Consider the following 18,392-nt stretch of genomic DNA (forward strand, 5'->3'; position numbering starts at 1 on the left):
GTACTGAGCTCACCATCTTCATTCAAATTATCCAAAACTCCATGTGCACATTACAGCAGGTTGGGGTTTTTTTACAGTCTCTTATGAATTTAAAGGTATTAGTCAAGCTTAATTTGTTGGGGTTTTTTTGGAGACACATTAAGAACTTTACTACCTTTTTGAAAAGTGCAACTGCAATAAAAGAACATGCTGCACAAAAAGATCTGATTGCCTTGTCTAATTCTCATTTATATGATGTTTGAGTCTACTTTGACAGAAAAAAAACAGCTGGTAACTCTATGCTAACACTCTATAACTCTCATATATACTTGAACACACAGACTTAAGGTTTCCCTCAGGAAGAAGCTGCAAATGTTGCAGTTGAGTTTGTTCACTTAGGCGCTGAAAGGCAAAGAAACAAAGCAGAAATAAAACAAAAACATTAACAGATTCAGCTCACATTTGAAGTGCTTTGGCTGTAGAGTGACATTTGAAACAATGTATTTTTCAGCCTTTGTGACTGCCACAAACAGTTTAAATACACTCTCTTGAAAGGTAAAAATGTATCTTGTAATTCCATACTTTTAAAAGTCTGCGGTTGTCACAACACCCAATATTACTTTGCCTCAGTGTTCAGCTTGTTCAGCTGGGTCATTTTGCACCTTTACAGACCAAAAATTTTTCCCGTTTCTCCTTGTTCAGTCAGTCTTTTTTTCTCTAAACACACTCACCTTCTGCTCACAATACTGTGCTTAGAAACTACCTTTAACATAGGAAAAAACCAAACAAGCAGCTAAAATGGCAGAGGATATTAATAGAAGAACAGTAATCACAGTCATAGACTTCTCATTAGATTTTGATTCACTGTAGCTAGTTTATCTACTCTACATGAAAACTGTGAAAGGACTTTTTAGATAAACTGTAAGAAATACTGCACAAAAACACCTGAGTTGCTTAAATTCACTCAACTTCTATCACGATCTTTCATGCCTTAAACCAGAATAGAACAGTTATACTTTACTAAAGAGATGAAAGGACGTTTTAAAATAATTCTGAATACGCAGAGAAAAGACTACTCTCTGAAATAAATGCATTAATTCTACCATGTATTTGTAGGCTCCTCATTATTGTCATTAAATAATGAAAAAAAAAGTCAGTGAACTGGCATCAAGTTCTTTCTGGAAACTGGTCCTTGTACCAGCAAGTTGTGTAAAGTTCTGCTGTTAATACAAGGATTTCTACAAATTTCAATTTGTAGAATGCAAAATTAAGAGGCAAACCCTATACACCAATCCAACAGTTACTGCACAAGCTATATGAATTACTGCTACATCACCAAAGTGTATGTAAGAGATAGTGCCTGGAATCTTCAAAGAGACTTTGTTTCATTTTCCAGAATTTAGACTCACTCACCTTTAAATTACATTTTTGCCTATCTGGTTCAAGAGACAGTTTGCATCATCAAGGCCAGCCTGTCTACTTTAATTCACAGCCAGAAAGGTAAACAGTGGCCAAAGAAGGCAAGACCCTCATCACCTATCATAATGTCTTCTTGTGTTTGCACTGCTATTCCTTGTATTACTTTTTTTTTTTCAGATGGTGAAGTGCCTCAGAGCAGGGACTCAGCTCTTTGTGTTAGTAAAGCAGCGCTTGCACTTAGAGTGTTCCATAAATTATTTCTACCAAATACTAACACTATTAGCTATTTTGCCAAGCCTTGCTTTTCTTTTGAGGTTGAAAGGTACCCAGACATAAGGGCGAATCTGGGGACAGCTCAGATGAGTGAACACCTTTATTAAAATACTATCATTTTCTGGTACATAAAATATGAATTTGTACACTTATATATACACACTTCACATACACAAGCTTTGTATGTGTGTATATATATATGTACATATATATGAAGAATATGCATACGGACAAATTCTGAGATTACACAGAAGCTTCGGCCACCTATTTCTGTCCCAAATTTAGTTTCTGCAAAACAAATCAGAGAACCAAACACAGAGCCAATGGACCTATCTCAGTAAAAATACATGCTGTTTCTTCACACACTGTTTTGTATTTTACATTAACAAGTATGAAAACAAACACAAGCCCTCCTATCAGCCTTGATCCATACCTAAAGCCATGTTTTTCTCAGCCTAACTGTAAACACAATTTTGACTATGATGGCGCTAATAATGCCCCACTAAAAAGAAATGTATTTATACCAGATGGAAGTACTTCTCTCTTCATAAGGACAACTGGAATTGCACCTAGCTCTCCTCCTCAAAAGATGATGGTTTAGGACGCAAGTCCATGACTCTGTACAGCTATTCCACCTGATTTCAACTCGGGAATGAATTTGCAAACATAAAACCATTCAACTTTGAAATCATCAGGCTCCACCTTCCACTGTGTACAAACCCCGTCTCCACCTCACTAGCATGGTATCGATCAGCCTGAAACGCAGCAAGAGCTGGCATCCTGATTTAAAAAGGGAAAAAAATATCCACGACGAGCCAGACGACTGCACCAACCCACGGTTTTTTCACACGGTATTTGCAGGCTCAGCCCGCAGAAATGGACAGGCCTGGGAGCTCGCGTCGGGGCGCGACCCCACGGCCGCCACCGCCTCGCCGCGGTACCCGCGAGCAAGCAGCGGGCGCAGCAGCCCCAGGCAGCGGCCCGGGAGCCGCGGGGCGCCCAGCAGCATGGCCGGGCTGGGCCGGGCCAAGCCGAGCAAGCCGAGCCGAAGAAGCCGAGCCGAGGCCGCCGTCCCAGGCCGCCGCCGCCGCCACTCCCCCCGGCGCAGCCAATGGGCACAGCGGGGCCGGGCCCGGGCGCGGAGTCCTAGCCCGGGCCTCCGGACAAGCTAATGCTGTAGAACGCCCTTTGGAAGAATTGTGTTGGGACGCCCACACGTGAAAACTGTGTTTTCACGCACAGCCTAGGAAAGCCCTTGCCCTTCTTAGAAACTTGTCATACAGTAATAGGGACAGATCTTTTTAAAATGCAAACCATCTTTGGCCGAGTTTCTCCCTTCCATGAAAACTTTGCTATTCTTCAGTATTCCAGTTTTACTTTAAGTCAAGGCTCTTATCTTTAGAGAAAGGCAACACTGGGGAGTCTGATACCAAGTAAATTAGGCTCTATTCTAAAACAAAACCAGGGAACAGTGACAACACCCCTGCTAAACCACGCTCAGCCTGTTACCAGCACGTCTGTGTACACCCCAGTTGTGCAGCCCAAACTTCAGCTTTTCCTTTAGTTCACACTTATTAGCTTCGTGGACTTCCAGGTATTTTAAAACTGCAACTGATACTTAAAGAAACAGAAACACATGTAAAAGAAAATAATTTATTCACATAATTTACATACAGAATAGGACTACTTCCTTTGACACAGAAATCTTATATGTGATGATACAGGGCATCAGACAACTCTAAGCAAAGCAGTTTTATGCCACATCTTTGTAAAAATGCTACTCATATGTATTGAGATTTCAACGATATTTTCTTACATCCTTCATCATTATAAAACTTCCACACACAAAACAAAACACAAAATTCTCTTATTTCTATTCAAATTAAATTTGTTCTTAAAAAAAATTCCTCTAACAAAGTGCATGGTATTTGCTGCAAGGAAAAACAAAGCATAGCCCCAATTAACAATGCAGATAAGGCACCATAAATATTAGTAATGAAGTAGTTGATTTTTTCCCCCTTTGTAACATGAATGCAAGCTAAAATGTATGCAACTAAATGTAGAATGATTATCCCCTCAGAACCCACTCAGAAGGTACTCACAGCAATTATTTCATAGCCACTCCCCAAGAATCTATTTTTAGGCTCTATGAGTGCAATTGATATAAACATGCCAGACATATCAGGAAGTAAACACTTGCATACTTAATATCTACAAGATATACAATACATAGAGTTACATGTATACATTAATCTCTTTCATAATGTTTACAGTAAAACAATATTTAGATAAACATTTCAAGTTAAATGGATTAGGCAAAGCACAAGATACCATTCGAACAGAAACTGTTGTTGGTATTTTTGAGGGTTTTTTGGGGGAGTGAGGTGGATTGATCAGATGCTTTCAAGTAAGTTACTCTACACTGGGACCACTAGTCCCTTTTCCATCGCCTCACGGAATACTGCTGCTAGTGACATTTCACTGGCAGAGCTAATATACCAATTTGCAGTAACAGTAGCTTTTTTTCTGTATGTCTCTTCTCTGACAAAAGTTTAAAGGTTCCTTCAGAAGCCTTGCCGGTAACTTCTGAAAATGAAAACATTCTCAAATGTTTTGTCAAACTTCATCAACTATTTCAAAATTAACCACATATTTATATTCTTTACCTGCCATCAAAATGTTTGTCAAACTTCATCAACTATTTCAAAATTAACTACATATTTATATAATTTTCCTGCCAGTAAAAGATTACCCAGTCCAAACCTGATGATAGGTCTCTTGAGAGCATTAACAATACTATTTAAACATCAGTTTCAGCTTCATAATAAATTGCTTTGCAAAGTACCTGTAAGTAATGGGAAAAATTTTAAGACTACTCAAGCTCCTGCAAGCAGGAGTTTCAGACTAAGTATTGACTCTTTCAGCGACCACCTGAATTTGAGAGTGCATAAACCTAATTACCTCACCCAGATATATTTCTTGATGAGGTAAATAAAAACTTAAACTAAAATCTAAAGATAAACCAGAATTTTATGGCAAGTTACAGTACAAGCAGACATGCACGTAAGAAAACCCTTTTAATTCAAGTGCTTCAAAGCAGCAAACCCTCAAAAGTGACATTTTATAATCATGGTTTAAATCCAATCTCTTTGTGCTACTGTGCACAAGGGAAAATGAGGAAGTCAGTAAATATACAAACAACTACATGTGAAAATAAGGAAAATAAATTGTATCTCTAGCTTTGTTTTCCAATTTAGAAGAAAATTAGCATTTATACTAGGAAACAGCAATCTCCTCCTCCAAGTGATAAAAAAAGTTGCAAACATTAACCTTGTGTTACCTATCATCTTCTAGTAAACTGTGTTTTTAAATTTTCAACAAATTTTTAAGGAACCAATCCTATGGGCTTTTCAGATTACGATCTTTTAAATTATGTGGTTAAAAAACTCTTACAAAAATATGTAATTTGGAAATTTAAATAAAAACACTTGCAGTGCTTGATGTATACAGGTATGTATTCACTACACCACTTCCAATACTTGTATTCTGATCTTCAGAAATTACATTATACCCAAAAAGTTAATTCCTCCTTCTAACGTAACATACTTCACAAAAAGAAGTAAAGAACTTGAATAGTCAGTACCAAGAAGCTTTAGCATTAAAATGGAAAAGGATATTTTCCAAGATTAAACATTATTTCATTGCACTTTTCTGTAGGATAGTCATACACTCACTATCAGTGTCTAAACAAGGGAAACCATAAGCCGGCAGTCAGCAAATAGTCTGGTCCTATGACATCATTGTAGTGGTTTAGACTATGCCAGCATTTTGAAAGTTCCTGGGTGGCTTCAGAAAGAATCCATTTCATCTTCACAGCATTAATTAACAACATGTCCTAGGGTGACTATGATGCTCGTATCCCCAGCTGTCTACTCTGTTTATGCTGGACATTAAGTACTGCACCAGGGGGAGAGAAGAAGCGCAGAGTTTGTTATCAGAAGCTGCACTTGCTCCTTTGCGTTCTCTCTCACAGACTGTGTTCTCTGAAGAACGGACAGAGGGCAGGAGAGAGCTCTCCTTTGCTTTTAGTTAGTTTTTAGCCAGCTGAAGCAGAGAAGTTCCCTGGACTGGCCTTTCTTTCTTCAGGAACTGATCAGCCTTGTTCTGGACTGCAAACCCAGAAAAATACAAGCACCTCACACCTGTGGCCCACTGGAGCCCAGGACGCAGCATTTTCCAGCACAGGAGGAACTGGTAACAGACCAAGTGAGCTGAGCTACACCCCAAGAAAAGGACTTTCTGAATGTGCCATCTCTTCAGAACAGCAAGAGATTTTATTGTTTAGTATTGTTCACTTTTTATGCTTGTGAATACTTCATTAAATAAACAGGTTTTTTCCACTTTTCTCCAAGGAAATCTTTACAAACCAGTTGGGGGAGGGCCACTTGAATTTGCTTTCTAGAGGGACCCCTTTGAAAGCTTCCTTCCAAATGTGCCCTAAACCAGGGCAAATACTTTTTTTTTTTTTTGTTGCCCAACATGTGGCTCAAGAAAGTGAAAAAAGCCTGTCCTGGTTGCGTTTTGGTTCTACTTACTCTGTATTGAGATAAAACAGCCAGTAGCCATGTTGCTTGAATTCACAATGTCTCTCTGGGTGGAGGCCTTTACCTGTCTCTGGTCCCTAGGTTGTTTTGAGGTTTTAATACCCTTCTGGTCCCTAGGCTTATTTTCTTATCTGGAGACAGATCCAGTATTGTCCCTAACATGTAGCTTTTACAGTAGAGGGGCACGGATTTGGGTTGTTATTGTGCTGGGCTCGGTGACAATGGTTTATAGGGAGTTTACATAGGTACTGGAGCTTGTTAAAGGTATGTTTGGTTCATGGTTTCTTTGTCCAACCCTGCGTCCCAGTTCCAATAGCATGTTTCAGGGCTTTATTAGTAATTGCACCCAGTTTGTTAAAGGAGGAGCAGGAGATGAGGCTTTCCAGCTTTTCCTTTCCATCTTCTCCTTTGAATCTGTTACGTCACTTTTGGAGAACGTTCAGTTTCCCCTGAATGTTAAAGAGATCACTTTCCTGGTATTTTATCTGTACTGTTATTACTGGTTGACATTAAGTGTGGCATAATGAATATCAGAACAAATTGCAACTTTTAAAATACTCTTTTCTTGTTGCAGTATATTCTGTGATCCTAGTTCTTATAAAACCCATTTGCTATTCTGAATCATCCACTTCCATAAAGATGTCACTGAAAAAGTACTCAGAGATTTTGGTTGGCTCTCCTTCCTTCTCTTGATCTTTAGTACAGAGAGGTGGCTTCTCAGATGAGTTGTTACTTGGAACCTGATAAAACAAGAAAAAGTTGTTCTTAGCAGTCTTCATCAGTGTGCATGTTTAAATATATTTACACATATATGCCTGTGAGCTATTTGTAAGGGTATTTTATTTATGTAGGAAGTTTTGACCAAAGGAAAAAAAAAATCAGAGTTTACTGAAAATGAGAAATAAATAGATATCCATGCACAGAAAAATCAACTTAGTTCCCTTACAAGTTTCCTAAACATGCACAAGTCAGAATTTGTCAACTGGAACAGATACTGGACTCAAAACATGAATGATACACACCCATCTACTCACTCCTGAAACTAATTCTCTGTTCCTCACATCTCAGAAATGCATAGTTGTTCAAAAGTAAACTCATACCGTAACTGCAGCATCAGCAGCTACATGATCATGTTCCACAGATGATGAAGTAGAGGGAAAGGAAAGGAGGAGCAGGAGATGAGGCTTTCCAGCTTTTCCTTTCCATCTTCTCCTTTGAATCTGTTACGTCACTTTTGGAGAACGTTCAGTTTCCCCTGAATGTTAAAGAGATCACTTTCCTGGTATTTTATCTGTACTGTTATTACTGGTTGACATTAAGTGTGGCATAATGAATATCAGAACAAATTGCAACTTTTAAAATACTCTTTTCTTGTTGCAGTATATTCTGTGATCCTAGTTCTTATAAAACCCATTTGCTATTCTGAATCATCCACTTCCATAAAGATGTCACTGAAAAAGTACTCAGAGATTTTGGTTGGCTCTCCTTCCTTCTCTTGATCTTTAGTACAGAGAGGTGGCTTCTCAGATGAGTTGTTACTTGGAACCTGATAAAACAAGAAAAAGTTGTTCTTAGCAGTCTTCATCAGTGTGCATGTTTAAATATATTTACACATATATGCCTGTGAGCTATTTGTAAGGGTATTTTATTTATGTAGGAAGTTTTGACCAAAGGAAAAAAAAAATCAGAGTTTACTGAAAATGAGAAATAAATAGATATCCATGCACAGAAAAATCAACTTAGTTCCCTTACAAGTTTCCTAAACATGCACAAGTCAGAATTTGTCAACTGGAACAGATACTGGACTCAAAACATGAATGATACACACCCATCTACTCACTCCTGAAACTAATTCTCTGTTCCTCACATCTCAGAAATGCATAGTTGTTCAAAAGTAAACTCATACCGTAACTGCAGCATCAGCAGCTACATGATCATGTTCCACAGATGATGAAGTAGAGGGAAAGGAACAAGATTCCCTCTCATCCTCAGTGGAGGGAGTGGGTTTCTTTAGACTTCGTTTTGGAGTCACAATTCGCGGCTTCTGGATCTTCCCTCTATTCCCTCTGGTGTCTTCTGCAGAGTCAGAATTACTTTTTTTGCAAATTAAAGATAAAAATCCCAACGGTTTTCGTCCACCCCTGTTCAAAACAAATATAGTCAGCATGTCATAGGATTGCTCCATAAAAGGAAGATATAAATAGCATTGCAGGAGTCCAATTCTATACACAGGAAACAAACACATACCTACAGGACATATGAAAATTCTAAGGAAAAAAAACCCCAAAAAGTCATTCCGAGAAAGGCTTTGGTATTACTGAATATTCTGGTACAAAAGTTTTTTTGAACAGTCACAGAGAATCTTGACAATTTTTAAGCCTGAGAATGGGAACCTATTATTTGCTGCTAATCCACAGCCCCTAACAAGCTAGACTTTCAGAGAGTGGATCCAAGAAGGATGGAGGCACGCTTCTGAAGAACAAACTGAAAATTCTGAGCATCCTTCATGTAATCAATGGACAACCTAATCCCCAAGGATGGGGCTACAGCAGACTACCTGCTGCAGGGTTTTAGCCTATTTACAGCAGCAAACCCAGACCAGTGAGCTTCTGGAAGTCACAGCACTGAGGGAGATACATAAAGCATTAAGTTTTCATGTTGTTAAGAGTTTACAAATTAGAAAGTAAACTTTAAGGCAAGAATTCTCATATTAATGCATCACTATCCAGTTGCTGTGGATGTCCCAAATATAAATAGACAATATTGGTACTCACACAAGCATAATGAAAAAGTAAATGACAGATTAGAAGAGGGCAGTGGAGCATTACATTCAAAATAATTAAACACAGGAGCAACAGAGAACATGAATTCAAAACATTTAAACAAACAGTACAGAAAGGTATATTTAAAAAATTAAGCCAACATATAGGTAAGAGGAATATCCTCTGAGCTGCCAAGACTGAAACTCCTTTAGGGTAATTACTTAAGTCAGTCATAAAAATTCAGTGTGCTCACTTCTGTACCAGTAACAAATCTTACTGGCAGGACAAATACCAAAACAAGTGGATGGGTAAATATCTCACAACATGAGACTTACCTATGGAAAACAACAAATTATCCTAAGTTCCTACCATAGCTAATGGATGCCTGCCTGACAAAAGGAATCTATCATGTCTAAACAGACACACAGTATGCCAATAGTGCCCTTCAGTTGATCTACTCATTTAATGAGTAAAATATGGCAAATTTCAAACCAGACAGTTTGACGGTTTCTGATTTGCAGGAGAGTATAGATACTGTAACTCTTAGCCATGCAGGTCACAAACAATGGTACTGAAAAGATGTTAACATAGAGACATGATCTTTTTTTACAGAACAAGTTAACAAAACATTATTGCAATTACTGGATACCTGAATAATGGAGTTTTTGAAGATGATGCTGGGCTTCTAGTATGTTCCAACTGTGCAGAATCATGCACATTCTCCTGCTTTCCTTGTCCACTTACTTCTGCTCTTCTGTTAGAGGTTAACCTAGACATAAACTCCTCTTCCTTTTCAGATGCTGCATTCTCAAGTGGTGCTTTCCCTAAGCTCTCCAAAGTCTCAAGCTGGCTTCTGTCAGCCAGTTGTGAGATAGACTCAGACACCAATACAGAAGTAAGTACTTTTCCCTTTGATGAAGACTCTGTTTTTTGAAAAGGATTCCCTGTAAAAGGAGTTGAGAGTCAAAGACTTCAGTAATAATACAAGGGCCCAAAAAATGTGATATTAAAATGGTTTGAACCATTACAGCAGAAGGGCTGAATTTTTGTTTAGTTTTATTTGTCCATTTATATTCATAAGTCACCACTACGAATTAAAAGTTCGTGGTCTACTTTTAAAGCCTGTAAGATCATAGAGATGTTATGGGAAAAAGCTGGTAGAATTGTGGTTTCAAATTTTACAGCACACTCCCCCCCACCCCCCATCCTTTGTAACACACCACAGAACTTAGTCACCTAGCTGTTTAACCTTCTACAACTTCCCTTAGAAGTCTTTTTCAGAGCCAAAATTATAGTTCACCAACCCCTTCACCGGCTCAGATCAATGAAGATTGCATTGTCAGTAGTTCTGCTTTTTCTCTGTTTATTCAGAGGCAGATTAGACTCCTAAACAGTTCCATAATTTTTCAGTAAAAATTCAAAACAAAATAAAAATAAACTATTTTGGCATTGTGTGGTTAAAATTCCAGTTAATACTTTTGATTATTTGTGCTTTTTAACAGGTGGAAATATTTGCTTAAGAGAAGATAACATGTTTAGTCAAAAAAACCTCTCAAATTTCACCAATAAACTAGCTACAACAATGCTTTTAAAACCATTATTAAATAATCAACATTTATGTAATTCAGCACACCTAGTTTACAGCAGAAAGCATGGAATGGTTGTATTAGTGTAGTACGAGGAAAACTTATTTCTACTTTTGTATTAGATGGCCTCAGACAGAACTATTTAGCATGACAACCACTATTAAGTTGTGATGTGTTTACATTCATTATACTTCGGTTTACAAGTTTAAGTGTACACACTGTACATACCAGAAATTACCTCTGGAACATCTGTGGATTTAATTGAATAATCCTGTATTTAAAAAAGAAAAAAGAGGGTTTTTTATTGCTCTCAGTACAGAAGAGACAATGAAGTTGATAAACTCATATCACACATGCACAGTTCTAAGAGCAGGACTGATACAGAAGACAGTGCAGCATCATTCATCACTTAACTCATTTCCTAAGCAGGTTTTTCAAGGTGTTCTTAAGACAAATTACTCAAGACAAGGACATTGAGATAAGAGATCAAAGAAGAAAGAAGACTGCTATCCATCCCTTCCTAGAAAAGCTCTCTGAATCATCTGGGGAATTACCACCCATTCCTACACCAAGGTACACTACACAATCTTAGCCCACTTATGAAAATCAATGGTAGTTGCTGCCATAAGCTTGGTCATATTGTAAAAAAGCACAGAAGGATGCTGGAAAGATGGTGGCTTGTTTTCACTGGCAGCTTGCTCTTTTAAACTAGTACCTGCTATGTTAAGAATCAATAGGAATATACTGAAGAGCTTCTTCATGTAACAGACACAATGCAGATTCAAAACATCATTCAGTGAACGTAGACATCCTGCTAGCCTCACAATATACCTCCAGTTTCCTCTCCTGCAATGCCATTGTCATAAGGGTGATGCAGAATGAACCAAGTAAGACATATTACCAGTCTGTCTACTAGGAAGTCTAATTAAAAAACACCTGAGAGCCTACAGATTCTCAAAAAACCTTAATAATAAATAAACAAGCACCCAAAACTGGTTGTAGATTTAAAAACTAAAAGCAATCCATAGTGTTGATTTTCCTTTAAGTTGCATAGGCATATATAGTAAATATTTAAGCAAGTGACGCCATTAAAAAAAGAAACATAATTAAAATGCTCTATTATGTGTTATGCATCTACCCCATGGATGAAAACTCATCAAATTATGATCTCACCTTGTAAGTGGTTTCCAGGTTATTTTCCACTGCAACAGTAGATGGAATTTTCTTGGAAGGAGGAAAATCATGCTCTTCAAGCTCAGCAGCCAACCGTTTCTGAGCTGTCTGCAACTTTGGAACAGGGTCTACTGCACTCTCTAGTTGTTCGGTTTCCATACTGCTGTTTAAAGGTCCAGCAACCTTACCAGCTGCAGTTGTCAAGGATCCAATACTGTTTATATATATAAAGTCATTATTGTGACAGTACAAGAAGCCAACTTGTATAAAGTTTCTGTGTGGAAATTACACACGAATCTCTGGTGATACTCTCTCTTGCTTAATGTCAATATTAACTACCTATGTACTATTTACTACCAAGAAACAATTTGTTGTGCTATCTGGAGTTAGTTTTTCTAGCCATATTGAACTTAGTTTAGCTGTTCTATTTGAACTCCACTTGGTCTTTTCATACGATGCAAAAATATGGCAACTTATTAACTGCCCTAGAAAAATGCTATAATACAGTATTACTTACCTGCACAGTTGAACCCCCACATGCTGTATGATCTCAAAAGGCATACAGACATATATAAGACATACAGAGAAGCAGCAGAGACTAGGAAAATATGGTCAAGCAGCACAGGGACAACAAGACAGAACATGTACTCTAACTTAGCCTGTCATGACTTGTTTATCATAAGTAGTTCCACAGGAGTCAGAATTACTACACTGTGTAGCCAACATTTATTCAAAGACCTATCCTTTCAATAAAGGAATGATATCAGTATCTGATATCACAGGACAAGATTTTCCACAATTATGTGGAATTGCATCACACTCTAGTTATGATCTGAGTAGTTCCATTACTATAGTATTAGCGTTTGCGGGTTTTTTACTACTTTGCAACAATTCCATTTTTCATAATGTCTTTTTCCTTTTTTTTTTCTCCCAAATGGACTAAGAGATTTAGTTCAACTGTAAAGTTGACATAAAAATCTTATTACACTGTGTGCAGAGGTAATTTCTTTGTAAAAGAAATTCAAACCCTTTTGGATTGCAGTAGACAAACCAGCTATTATTCTTTGGAGTAATTAATTAGTTTGTGTTTTCATCTTGTTTGCCTTTTGAACAGCAAACTCAAGACAGCAAGAATTTACATCTACTGTTTATAATGTTTTCCAGAAAACCATCTACATGAAAAATCTGGACAAGCAATTAATAAACAGCTACTCTGTGAAACTGTTAAAGTACTGTAAAATGCAAACATGCTTAGATTTTTTAATTTCAATTGCTCTGCATTGTAAGTATCCATAAGGCAAAGTAAAGCTCAAGCTGGACAAATGACTTCTACTAAAAAGGAAGACCTACTCTAAAGTGTAAATCAGAATTAAGATGACACCAAAATCCCAGCTAACCAAAACACTAAATTTAAAACACGTATAGAATCTTCCTCAAATTGAATTAGAGCCCTTTTTGCTTTCTTAATTCTATAGCCATCCGTCAAAATTACTTCCTCTTGAACTTCTTCTTTTAAGAAGTTCTAATCAGTACTACACAGTCAGAGAACAATCAAGGTATGCAAAAACTGTTTCACTCTGATAAAAAATAAAGCATTTACCTCTCCACTTCAGTCACAGTTGTTTCACTTGCATTTATTGGGCTGATAAGTATTGGGGCTGGTAGTACTGGTTCTGAAGTTTGTTCCACCACAGCAGATGCATCAAACTCTTTTGAGCCAGCTGGGATTTCCACCAATGTTAAAATGAATGTCTGCTCTTCCTCTGGACATCTATGATCATCATTCACTACTATAATTTTTTCAGGGAAATAAATAACAAAAAACCTATTAATCAAACATGAAATTATGCTGTTCTCTTCATGTCCTCCCTACACAGAGTACTGAAATTTTAGGCATTCATTTATCCACGGAAAAAGGCACTGGGCATGTTCTTGAGACAATAAGCTTCCTGACCTCCCCGATGAGATACACATCATCATCTCCTGGTGCTTATTCACTGCAGAGGAATCCTGATTACCATTTAGAATGAGGAATATTAAAAATGCCTGATAATGATGAAGATTTTAAAAGGACGTTCTAGCATTAAAGAGCAATTTGCAGTTTAATTGAACTTATGTCATAGAGGTTAAGTGGCCCTCTGTCTTCAATTGCAACTCTCAGTTATTAAGAGTTACTTCTTTAAATGGCAGATGTCTGCTATTTTGAAGGTAAGCACAGGATTTTTCCCCTCACTGCAGATTGGCAGAACAGGATCTGAGAAGCACAGTCTTGAATTTAATAGATGAAAAACAGAGATAATTTAGTTAACAGACATTAACAGATAACTGCCAGCTGCCATCTGCTAGAATTTAAGGAACAAGCATTTGTAAAGTTTTCAAAAGATGGAAAACAACAATGGTATTCCATTATTTAAGACAGCTCTCAAGGAGGTAAAGCTGTTATTCCAACCTCAGCTTGCTTGGATTAAATAGGGTTTAAGATGCTTCACCCCAAGATTCTTGCAATAACAGAGCATAGCAACAGACATCTAAAAAGAAGTATTAGACTGATCTTTTGCAGAAGCTCATGAGTTACAGCTTTGGACTACAGTTTCCAAGTAAAGTAAGTATTCTGGGCTTCTGTCACTGTGACTATCCCATATGTTAGACAAGTAGTGGTTCGAAACCAACCATTTCAATATGTTCTAGGGAACAGCAGACATCACCTTCATAACTTTCATCATTCTTGATCAGTTAGGCATTAATCTGTTGACTCAGTACAGCTAAAGAAGGAAGTTTGATTGTTTTACACTTCCCCTCTTTTTCTTTCTGTCTGCTCCACACTTGCACAGTACAGCCCTCCTACTCACAGAACTCTGACAACAGGATTCACTTGATAACTTCATGAGCAACTACAGCTCACTAAGCCAGTGGAAAACTACAGAGTTTCTCACCTTCTATCATGTTCAGTTTTTGTTGGGTGAGTCAGAGGTGCATAAAAGACTCTAAAAACTATATACTATACCTACCACAGGGTAAGCAGCAGGAGCTCTCAACAGGGCAAAGAGAGCAAGTTTCCCTTCCACTGATACTTAAACTTAATGAAGGGCTATTCAAATAGTTCCCAAGTCTCATTTCCATTAACAAAATGTAAAGACAAGAGGCTAGGGAGAGGAATATCATTATGCTGTGGATCATTATTTGTGTTAATAGAATAGATTGATTAATCATGTCAATGAAAATTTTAATTTTTTTAAATGAAAATTTTAGGGTTTAATTCTTCTTTTAGTAAGCACAAGATAAACAAATGTGGGCTTTTGTTAACTTTGAATATTAGCACATTATACCTGATGTTTCTTCTGTGCTGCTTATGCAATGTCGTTGAGCATCCTGAGTACAAGCTTCATTCTAGAAACAACACAGTTGAAATAAAACAACTTAATAAATCTGGGAAATTACTCTAGGAAACAGGAAGAAATAGAGCTGTCAAATGTCAAATGCTGAAGATCCAAAAAATCAAATCACATCATCATTATTTCATTTGTCTAGTTTTCACTTCTAGCTGTTCTAGGCTGAAGAGTATTAGCCTAACAAGGACAAGAAACACTAGGGCAATATAAAACTTATATGAAGCTTGTTGTCTGCATTGATATTTTGTCAAAATAAATTTATACTTCCTACAGCACAATTCTGTCAGAGATGACTCACACAATAAATTGTTCAGTAGCACCAAGAAAGCAGATTCCTACAACCCTTAACAAACCACTGAGTGCCAAATAAAAACATGAAGCTCTACAGCTCATCTATCCCTTCCCTTCTACAGCTTGTCCCTTTGCTAAAACCAGGAGTTAATTGAACCAGCTCTACTGCAAGCTGCCCTTTCTCATACTCTCTCTGCCAGGCCAGTAAGAGCAACATCCTTCTTGCAGGTAGTCCTTATATGAAATCAGCCTTGACACAGCAACCCATTGCACTCAGGAAACAAGTTTCTATGATCAGCCGTTCCAATCTAACTACGTGCTCACTGATCTCAGACAACACTAGAAACCCCAGGGAACTGCGAATGAACCTTTCTCTCATGACAAAAGGTAACTCTCATTTATACTAGAACACGGACACACAAGCTGCTGCAAAGAAATGGATGTGAAAGACATATTGTGTACTCATAACAACACACATGATGATGATATAAATGATATAGATATATGTAAAAATATGCAAAATTTGTGTATGTAATATAATAACATGCATGTAAAGCTCTTAATTGTTTTTTTAATAAATGAGAAAGAGCATAAAAAAGAATGCAGTTTGTTTTAAACCAAGAACATGCTCCATCCAAGCAGTAACATTTAAACTTCATTTTAATGTAAACAAATATAACAGTAAGAGGTCACACTGAACAGATACGAGAATCCTAGTTAACTTCTTCCATCAAGACTTCTTAAAAATTCTTCACAATTTTGCTAATGTGTGTCACTTATTACTGAAACGTTCCAAACAGAGTTTGCAAAGATTAAGTTTGTCTGAAAGATTGTTTGGACAAGCCCCTGTGAAAAAGAAAGTTTCATGTACCAGCTGAAGTACCAGGCGTTTAGAACTGGTGAGTATATTTGCACTGAAAACCTCTTTACAGAATTTCAAAATCTGGGCACTTATGGACTGTAATTAAGTTCTTGTTCTTTACCTGAGTAAAGTTGACTCTACATATATGGTGTTCAAGAGGACAAGGACTCTGCTCAGAAAGTTCATCCAGAGAACTTGGATTTGGACAATCTTCTAGTCCAAGGTGTGATTTTTCAGGTTTTGGTGATGCAGTTAGATGTCTTAAATCTCCTGAATTTCCACAAGCATCTCTTATCTGCTTTTCTGTTCTGCAAGGTATATATCTAGTTAATTTGAAACCAGATGAAGACACCCTGTGCAATGCTAAATTCTGTGTTACAATGTGTTTAACATGAATAATATGTAATTACAGGGAAACAAAGCGCCTGTTTAAAGACTACATCATTGTACTAAACAGAACACATAATCTTTGAACAAATGTACATAAAGAATTTCACAGAAAGGCCTCTGTAACTTCACTAATGGAGACATTCCTACTGAAAGTACGATCAAGAAGGAAGCCTTATAAGCTCATTAACATTTCTAAATTAATCAACTCATTAACATTTCCTGCAGTTTCATGAAAGACAGTTAAGCAGCAAGGTAATTACTAAGATCTGAAATAGCAAACAAAAGTTAATGTTCTATCTCCAAAAGCTGCAGCGCAATATGTAAGGGAGAAAAACCTGAAACCTAAACGGTACACTATCTGTATAAACACATACACAGTTTCTGTGAGCACACTTTTTCCATTACAGTCACACACTACACCTGAATTTCAGCTGCATATTTTAAGAGACAGTAGGAATAAAGTCAGTATTAAATGATGAGTTGTCTTACCTCTCAGTTTTGTCTACTTGCTTGGTAAGTTCTGTACTTCCAGATGCAAAGTCATGAAGGTCTGAAGAGTCATGTGCAGCTGGTCTGACTGGTTCTGGTTCCACCTTCTTCATTTCTGCATTATCCCTCAAGGTTGTAGGATCTAAGTTTTATAAGAATAAAAATTAAAATGTTGTCTTTTCAGTCTGTGGGTGTATATATATATTTGTATTACTTTTTATATATAATCTTGTATAAATTAAAGTTTTGTAGTATGTTTATATAGACATATATACATTAATATGCACACGTATACTTGTGTCTTATATAAAAAAGGCACATACACATATCTCATCTTGCCTTTCCTATTTTGCCAGTGGTATGAAGACAATTAAGAGTTTGAAGACTACCTTTTTTGCAACTACTTTAAGAATAGCAAGCCAGTTTTTTCTATCTCCTCTTCTACTTTTAATAGGGAAGGAAAAGACAGTAATAATAGAAAAAAAGTACACTGTATTTGACTGTATTTCTGTAATTGTCAGTCCAGTAATTTAAGTGCCTTCCAGGTATTTTAATACCTGCAGAAAAAACCTGCTATTCAAATTTCATTTAATTTCATACTGCAAAGTATTCTCATGTATACAACAGTATCACAAATGGGTACCCTTCGTTACAATGGCAATGTATCATCTGTGAACATGAATGGAAAGTGAAGACTTTCAGCTTTGTTTCACTTCATAAACAGATGTGAATCTATCAAATAACCATTTTCAGAGCCTTATGACAAGAAACAGGCTTACCAGTTTGAATTTGCTCTAGTTTTTCTACAAGTACATTTGCATTAAGTATCTCCTGCATTATGTTTTCATTGGACCTCAATATTGCAGAGGTTGGCTCAGGCTCCAGGTGTCTGCCTCCTGTCAGTCTCATACTATTCACCGTAGGCAAAGAGCTACCACTACAAGTAAAAGGAAATATGTCATCAATAGAGTCCCTGACTTTTGACAGTTAGTGAAGAGATGATATAATAGATATGGGGTAGATCAGACAGTGAAGATCTGAAATGCAGGCTGCAACTGGCAGAGAAGACAGAACGACCCAGTAGGACAAAAAAAAATAAAAATCATGTCCAAATTGAAACAGACAGGTGTGCCACAAAGTAGTATGTTTCTAATGCAAAGGAATTGGAAAAAAAA

The 18,392-nt window shown here is 37.1% G+C and overlaps 2 protein-coding genes and 1 long non-coding RNA gene across 5 annotated transcripts in view; all 3 read right to left on the reverse strand.

The window, feature by feature from the left end:
* Positions 1 to 2,764, reverse strand: part of MCCC2 (methylcrotonyl-CoA carboxylase subunit 2) — a 36,266-nt gene extending 33,502 nt beyond the window's left edge. The window contains exons 1-2 of the mRNA XM_041486419.1: positions 2,558 to 2,764; positions 2,289 to 2,297 (exon numbers count right to left, since the gene is read on the reverse strand). Coding sequence (XP_041342353.1) covers positions 2,289 to 2,297; positions 2,558 to 2,680 — 132 coding nt within the window. The 5' untranslated portion in view covers positions 2,681 to 2,764. The remainder of the gene's footprint in view (positions 1 to 2,288; positions 2,298 to 2,557) is intronic.
* Positions 2,765 to 3,310: 546 nt separating this feature from the next.
* On the reverse strand, positions 3,311 to 7,439 carry LOC121363753. The gene is made up of 2 exons (XR_005956775.1): positions 7,376 to 7,439; positions 3,311 to 7,015 (listed from the first exon to the last, which is right to left on the reverse strand). It is a non-coding gene; the product is annotated as an uncharacterized LOC121363753 (long non-coding RNA).
* A 19-nt stretch (positions 7,440 to 7,458) lies between these two features.
* The window catches only part of BDP1 (B double prime 1, subunit of RNA polymerase III transcription initiation factor IIIB), a 47,986-nt gene continuing 37,052 nt past the window's right edge, over positions 7,459 to 18,392 (reverse strand). For 2 of the 3 annotated variants that reach the window (XM_041486373.1, XM_041486374.1), the window contains exons 33-42: positions 17,997 to 18,154; positions 17,218 to 17,359; positions 16,460 to 16,646; positions 15,123 to 15,183; positions 13,397 to 13,586; positions 11,797 to 12,010; positions 10,852 to 10,894; positions 9,687 to 9,981; positions 8,182 to 8,416; positions 7,459 to 7,821 (exon numbers count right to left, since the gene is read on the reverse strand). In XM_041486373.1, the coding sequence (XP_041342307.1) occupies positions 7,693 to 7,821; positions 8,182 to 8,416; positions 9,687 to 9,981; positions 10,852 to 10,894; positions 11,797 to 12,010; positions 13,397 to 13,586; positions 15,123 to 15,183; positions 16,460 to 16,646; positions 17,218 to 17,359; positions 17,997 to 18,154 (1,654 nt within the window). In that variant the 3' untranslated portion in view covers positions 7,459 to 7,692. Of the gene's footprint in view, positions 7,822 to 8,181; positions 8,417 to 9,686; positions 9,982 to 10,851; positions 10,895 to 11,796; positions 12,011 to 13,396; positions 13,587 to 15,122; positions 15,184 to 16,459; positions 16,647 to 17,217; positions 17,360 to 17,996; positions 18,155 to 18,392 lie in introns of those variants that run through there. The other variant, XR_005956774.1, reaches the window with a different exon arrangement.

The sequence above is a fragment of the Pyrgilauda ruficollis genome, unplaced genomic scaffold, assembly GCF_017590135.1.
Source record: "Pyrgilauda ruficollis isolate IOZ18807 unplaced genomic scaffold, ASM1759013v1 scaffold76, whole genome shotgun sequence".
Lineage (NCBI taxonomy): Eukaryota > Metazoa > Chordata > Aves > Passeriformes > Passeridae > Pyrgilauda > Pyrgilauda ruficollis.